We start from the raw sequence: 7,194 nt of genomic DNA, 5'->3' as shown, positions 1-7,194 counted from the left end.
CACGCGAACTTAAAGGATAACTAAGGTTGATTACTCGAAATCACGCGGTGCGGAAATAATCAACTGAGGCAGCAAATGAGGGCAATAATTTTGCTCCCATCTACCTGCTACACTAAAATCTGCTCACGAGGAAACGAAACGAAAGACACGGGGAGGACGAAGGTAGTACTACTTATAACGCTCGGCTTAGGGCGTCTGCGTTAGCGTTACCGACTACATAGCACGCAAACGTTTGCACTGCCGACACGATGCAGCCACATTCCTTTCCGGAATTACCGTAAGCCTCTTCCCGGCAAGTTAACTTGGGACTTAAGTACAAACTAGTCATTCGCATCCTCTTGGCATAGTAAAGCTTCCATGCCACGATCGCTCGATCGCACTGAATAACGAACCTTTCGAAAAGTCGGGACGTTAGAACTGGCTCCTCGCTCAAGGGTCGTTTCAGCGCTTAAAGCGCGTCCTCCTACTTTGTGCCCCATTCTACCCTTTACTGGCTCACTCTTTCTGAGAGCGTCAGTTAAAAGACTAGCCAGTGTGGAGCACGGTGTAGGAATATTTAGGTGTTGACACTGACCGGGCGCCGCGGCGGAGAACGCGGCCAGATCTTGTTCGCCCTTTTTAGTACATGCGCTGACCGCAGCGGCGCGGGGCGCTGCGAATAAGGGGCGGCAGTCGCTTGCGGAGTGGCGTGCGCTGCTACGGTGGCTACGCGCCGTGCTTGCCTTTCCGTGCCGTTAAAGCTGTTTTTCGGTGTTTTCTGCTGCAGTGTGCACAACAAGGAGTAGACGTTTATGTTTCAGCTGGGCGGCCGGCGCCGTGCGTAGCCTTTTGTGTCGTGGTTTGGGACCAGCGCAATGATCGTTATGCAAGCTCACGTGGTGGAGCGGGCCGACGCAGTGCGCGGATGTCGCGGCCTATGTGCTTGGTGGCTGTGATGTGTTTGTTGTTGCAGTGAACGGTGTTGAAGTGGCACGCTTGCGAAATCTAGCCTTGCCCAGAGGTCGACTAGGACGCAGTAATGGGTAAGAAGTGCTTCGTACCCAACTGCAGATCGGGCTACCAAAGGTGCGTTGATCATGTGCCGCTTTTCAAAGCTCCATCGGAGCCTGCTCGCCTTGAACTTTGGCGCCGGGCCATACCCAGAGCAGATAGGATATTGCAACCGAGCGACTGCGTCTGTGCGAAGCATTTTCCTGAGCAGGAGATATCGAAATCGTACTACGCCGAGTTCGATGGCCAGGTGCTTTTAAATGTACCCAAGAAGAGACCGGTGCTATCGGCGAATGCTGTACCTAGCATTTTTCCGGGATGCCCCAAATATCTAACAAAGCAGACAGCTTCAAGAAAGCCCCCTAGAAAACGAAAGTCTGCAGACCCGTGTGCCCAGCAGCCAAGCAAGCGGCCCGCACCAACCGCTGTCGCACTGCCCACGGGGAGGGCCGGTGAAAACCAAAAAGACGCCGTTCCAACATCGAGCCGCAACAAGAAACTGCGAACAGACAACTGGAGTACGTCATGCAAGTCAGGTGATCAAGGAACGTGCCCTTCTGCCACCATAAATCCTGGAGGCACCCCCTCAAGTACCAGCTCAATCTTCCGTGACATCCTGAACGTTAAGGTTGGTTCTCTTCCACACACTGGTCCTGGTATTAATATGCTAGGAGATCAGAGTTCTCTATACATAATTTCTGCTGAATTTGCATGTCATCCCGGCATGCAATATTCATAGGGGTGCCTGGACAGTGTGATGCAGTTGCTCTGCAATGCCGGTTCTAAGCAACTTCCCACTCGAGGGCACTGAATAATGTAGCTGTTGTTAACGCAACCCACTGCATGCTAAAGCCATTTATGTTTCAAGCTGCCTACCAAGCCTGTGACTGTAGCTTTTACGGCTGGTTGCTTTTGGTAGATACCATATTTTCATGACACATTACCTTAATTATATTTCAAGTGACATCATTTTTCTCATTTTTTGCCAGGACAACATCACGAGTTCAGATCAAGGTGGTCCAGACCTGGACGAATCGAGTCGCATGCCGACAGGAGCACCATTGGGAGTGCCCAGCAGCTACGGGGTAGTCGAGGAAAGCCACGGGGGAGTGCCTGTCAACAGCCAAAATGAAGAAGAGCAGCTCACGTTTTCACGCCTCTCAAGTTATGCGAACAGCATCCAACTTCCAGGGACTGCGTGGGCAACACAGGTCATTGATGGCTTTGGAATGGAGGCGGTAATCTTCTCGGAAGTGACATTGGCGAAGAAACGAGACCAGGCACCTTTCCTGAGGAAGACGCTAGATGTAACTGTTTCATCCAGTGGAGGGCTGTCACTGCGTGCCTTCATTTATGGTCACCCTATAACTATCAACGCCATAAGTGGTGACGTGGCTTCATGCGGCTTGAGCGACTTGGAAATTGTGATTCGCAAGTTTCACAACCTGCACGTGTGTACGGGTGGCCCCGGTTCTGAAACGTACCACAACATCAAACCCGAGTGTGCGTATATTGATGCATGTGGTGTTTGGGGCCACCGGAGTTGCTTGTTGTTCACTGAAGTAGGAAGTTGTGTCCGCTGTGGAAGGTTGAAAGACACATTGCGGATACATCACTCTCGCATGCAAAAGAAGGGAAAAATGAAGCGCATTCGTCTTGTAAGCAGCCCTTCCAAAAAATGCCGCATTGACCTTTTGCGGAAGGCTAGGATTGCCTGCTACAAGTCCAAAGTTCGACTTCTAAAAGGAAAAAAAAAGCTGGAGGCAGAACTGGGCAAATGCAAGGCGAAGCTCAAACAAATAGGTGACGAAACAGTTGACCGCATTGCTCATGATGCGAACCTAACTGAGGCGCAGCAGCTAGTGTTAAGGGAATGTGTTGCTGCTGGCAAGACTGGCTCTAAAAAAGGACGGCGGTACTCAGACAACTGGATCCTTCTTTGCTTGCTCCTTCACATTAGGTCACCAACAGGGTACAGATTTCTTATGGAAAATGAAGTACTTTCACTGCCATCAGTCCGAACGATACGTCGCTATGTCTCCATGGTGGGGTTGAAGTCTGGATTTGACAGCAAATTTTTTGCTGTTCTGAAAAAGAAACTGGCAAAAATGGACGATTTCAAGCGACATGGAATCATCATGTTTGATGAAATGCAGGTGCGTAAAAGTAAGCAGGTCAATTCTCGTACGATGACTTATGTAGGGCTGGAAACAGGCACTACAGAAAGTGAGGAGCTCGCTGATCATGCCCTTGTTTTCATGTTCTGCCCCTTTGGTGATAGCTACGCGCAACCTATAGGGGTGTTTGCAGCAAAAAATGCAACGAAAGGTTCCATTCTTGCCCAGTTACTTGTCCAAGCTATTGTTCTGCTTGAAGAAGCTGGTGCAAAGATTCATGGCTTCGTGTGTGATGGCGCCTCAACCAACAGGAGCATGTGGAATAGTCTCGGTGTAAGTGGGAGACTCGAGGGCAGCTGCAACTCCTTCACACATCCAGTTGACCCTGAAAGAAAAGTTTTTGCTTTTTCTGACACGCCACACTTGTTTAAGTGTGTCAGAAACAGGCTCACACAACAGCGGTATTTGAAGAAAGGAGGCGAGTGGATAAAGTGGGAGTACTATGCTGAAGTCTACAAAGAAGACATTGCCAACATGGGGGGCCTAAAAGTCTGCCCGAAAGTAACACGCGCTCACATATACCCCAGCAACTCTGAAAAGATGCGTGTGAAGTTAGCCACCCAAGTGTTCAGCCGCTCCATGGCAGCAGGTATTCAGTTTTATAGGGAACAAGGTCTTCGCAGTTTTGTAGGCAGCGAGAAAACCCAGGAGTTCACGTTGTTTTTAAACGATTTGTTCGATGCCCTAAACCGCCGATTTCCCGCAGAAGGGATCACAAGAAACAGCCGAGACCTCACGATTCTCAAGCATGGCCTTCACTGGCTGGACAGCTGGGAGAGAGAGTTGGAAAGCGGCACAATAACAAAGGACCAGTTTTTGACAAAGAACACCTGTGAGGGACTTCGAGTCACATTGCAGTCCACGATAGATCTTTGTGACAATCTGCTTGGCTGCCACAATTTCAAATATGTCTTGACAAGCAAAATGAATCAAGACCCAGTTGAACGGTTCTTTGGTAAAGTACGGTTGGCGGGAAGCCAAAATGACCATCCTTCTATGCCAACCTTTCTGCAGCTGTACCAGACCTTGTCGATCTACAGCATCCTTAAACCTCCGAAGTATGGCAATTGTAAAGTTGTCGATGGTGAGCAACCATTGTTAGGTGCTTCGTGTTTCAGAGCCCTTGTTAAAACAAACGACACAGCAGCATCGGGCCCTGACTTCGTCAGTCAAATTAAGGAAAAGCTGGATGATCTTGTTTCATTGGAAAGTTGGGAATGCGAAGACATAATTCCCAAACACAAATCGGATGGAGGGCACGTTACGGACTGCATAATTTACTATGTGACCGGTTTCTTGTGCAGAAAAATGCGAAGAGTAAGTAGCTGCCCTACGTGCTTGTCGGCCTTCAGCGTAGAGAGTAACTCTTCTGCTGAAGCAGACCTCACAAATGTGAAGACCAGAGGAGGTCTCACTCACCCTAACGCTCACATATTCCATCTTCTCAAGCACACGGAGCGTTTTTTTGTCGACTATGCAGACTGCCACACTGTCTATTGGGACACCATAGACGCAGTTGTCGACACGTATACGATGACATTTCCATGCGCTGACCACAAAGAAGAAGTAATTGCCCAGCTTCTGCACTATTACGTCAGCATGCGTATGAGGCAGCACTGCAAACATGTGAATGCAATGATGACGAAGCGATCCCAAGAAAAGAAGAAGCAGGCCAAGCTGTGCGCATCCTAGCTAGTTGAATTACTCAGTGAATTGTTTTGTTTTCTCCAGTTTCTTAGAGGGTGACTTGTGCGTTGTGTTTTCTCTAGTCGCTCAGAAAGGTGACTTGTACATTTTGTTAAGACTTGCGGGGCATTGTGTGTACTCTAGTCTCTTGAACTTGCATTACATTGTGTGTTATGTTTTCTCTAGTCTCTGAGGAAGGTGACTTATAGTGATAAATGTGTCTGTTACACCAACTGGCTATTTTGGCTTCCGTGGAACAAAAATACAATTTCTTGTTTTTTGCCTTGAATGTTGTTGTTTCATTATCTAAAAATTTTGTTTCACACCCTGAAGGACCACATGAGATCCTGCACATTACACGGGACATGGGCAGCTTTTGCATTCTTTCGCTGATGCCGCGGTCGGTGTTACGCTTGTGTGCCCCAGTTCAGCTCCTGATCAGTAAAACATCTTGGGATCAAGAGTCTGATAGTCACCAAATCCACAAACGAAATAATTGAGACCCCTGCACATTTTGATGAAAAACTGCTCATAGACAAGGACGAAGAAAGAAAAACACAAAAACAACTTGTAGTGTTTTCCTTCCATTGTCCTCGTCTACGCGTTGTTTTCCCTCAAAATGTGCAGAAGAACCAACTAGCCTAAGTTCAAAATTTATTCAGAAATAATTTAGGCGACCGATGCGGTCTAAAGAAGCAATTACACAAACACACCATTTGCCGTATGTCAAGGCAGCAGCGCGATTAGTTTTAGTCTGACATCTCAGAAACAGTTTCCACCCGCTGTACGTTTCGTTCCACATAATATGTTGGTAAAGTTGTATAATTTTCCCCACCCTATAATGTTCAGTGGGGAATTTTGTGGCCCACCAAGCTGCTTTACCAGGCCGACTTCAATTATTCTCAACCGACATCCGCCAATCCCAATGTACAGTCGCGTAAGTATATGATATCTGCGCGAGCATATCTGTGTTTTCGTGAGATAGGCAACCGCTCAGCAGCGCCGATATCAGCGCAAACGACGAGCTTGACAGGAGGAACGCCAGGGACATTTTCATTGACCATTTTCTTGCCGAGTAGCTATCAATGCACTGCGCTAGCCATGTAAACGTCATAAAAGTAGCCTTAATTTCGTTCTGGACCGGGCAATCGCGCGTAGAGCGGTGGAGGGGGTATTTCTGATGCATTCGAAATACGAAACGTAGCTGAAGAGCCCCAGTAAGTCGGGCTGATATTACCATATTCTATACAGGGCGGGCATTACACTGCTCAGGCAACATTTCATGATACGCGTAGGCTCTCTGCCAGAATTGGCGAGCATGCGCGTTTAGGACATTTTATTTTACGATGCGGTAAAGTAGCTATGCTATGCTCTCGGGAGTCGTGCGCATGAACGAAGAGAGGGAGAGATAATAAACATTATTTAGTTGCCAAGTGGAGTTCCTAGCTGTCGACCAGAAGCCCGTGGGATCTTGCCGCGCTTTTGGACACCAAAATTATTTGCAATAGACTCATTTCTACGACGAACTCGGAAGGGTCGCCGGCCGCGTACTCGCTGCTCTTCCGCGCACTCCCGCAGTTTCAGCAAGTAAAAATGGCAGTAACCGAAAATGATTTGGTGTCGACAGCAGTTTCAATCGTCGTGTGCCTTGCTGCAATTAAAAAAAACTTAACTTACACGGCGCAACATCGAACGATCCAGCAACATCTGCACTTCGGCAGCCGCAACGTTCCGACCAGAAAGGCCCCCGTGGCGCGGCGCCGTCTGCCGGCGTTCGAGCGAAGCGCATGGAGTGCCGAACAAGGTCTGGCCGCGCCGCCGCGCGCAGTGTCAACACCTAAATATTCCTACACCGTGGTGTGGAGTAATCTTTCCGCTAAGTCTAGCCATATCCAGTCAAACCCGAAAAGTCCTTATCTCTGACTTCTGACTTGTTCGTTGGTGGGCGATAGCTTACGTCTGCGGCCATTACGATTTCCGACGGTCTGCGTCGGCCGCGCTACCACAACCACATGCGCTAGATGCGTCACTTCGGCGTATCCTATGTGACACTTATGACTGTTTGATTAGTAGGCCTGCTTCTTTGAGCCTGCTCAGCACGACTCGTAAGTGATCTACATGCTCCTTACCATGTGCTAGAAAAGCTGGCGCCATCGTCGAGGTAATGGAGCGCGCACTACGACAGGCCACAAAACAACCGATCCGTTAGTTTTGAGAAGCAATACTGCTCGTGTTGGAGTCCGAAGCTGAACATGACGGGACGGACTGTCCGAACGGGGAAACAAAGAACTCAGCGTTACAACTAGCTCTTCCCCACAGGCTAGTTTCGTTATTCGAAACG

The 7,194-nt window shown here is 48.7% G+C and overlaps 1 protein-coding gene across 1 annotated transcript; it reads left to right on the top strand.

Annotated features, from left to right (window-relative positions):
• Positions 1–643: 643 nt before the first annotated feature.
• Positions 644–3,288, top strand: LOC144141689 (uncharacterized). Its single transcript, XM_077673235.1, has 3 exons — positions 644–1,618; positions 1,980–2,493; positions 3,272–3,288. Exons 1-3 carry the CDS (start codon positions 1,019–1,021, stop codon positions 3,286–3,288), a joined length of 1,131 nt encoding a protein of 376 aa, XP_077529361.1. The 5' UTR covers positions 644–1,018.
• Positions 3,289–7,194: the final 3,906 nt, after the last annotated feature.

Source organism: Haemaphysalis longicornis, unplaced genomic scaffold (assembly GCF_048455015.1).
Source record: "Haemaphysalis longicornis isolate Haplotype H1 unplaced genomic scaffold, Haemaphysalis longicornis Haplotype H1 scaffold_1, whole genome shotgun sequence".
NCBI lineage: Eukaryota > Metazoa > Arthropoda > Arachnida > Ixodida > Ixodidae > Haemaphysalis > Haemaphysalis longicornis.
The sequence above is the reverse complement of the archived record's forward strand: the minus strand, read 5'-3'. Positions and strand labels throughout refer to the sequence as shown.

Coding starts and splice junctions, on each gene's coding strand:
- LOC144141689 (XM_077673235.1), top strand. CDS start 1,019: ATGGGTAAGAAGTGCTTCGTACCCAACTGCAGATCGGGCTACCAAAGG. Junction 1,619..1,979: donor GTGACATCCTGAACGTTAAG/GTTGGTTCTCTT, acceptor ATTTTTTGCCAG/GACAACATCACGAGTTCAGA.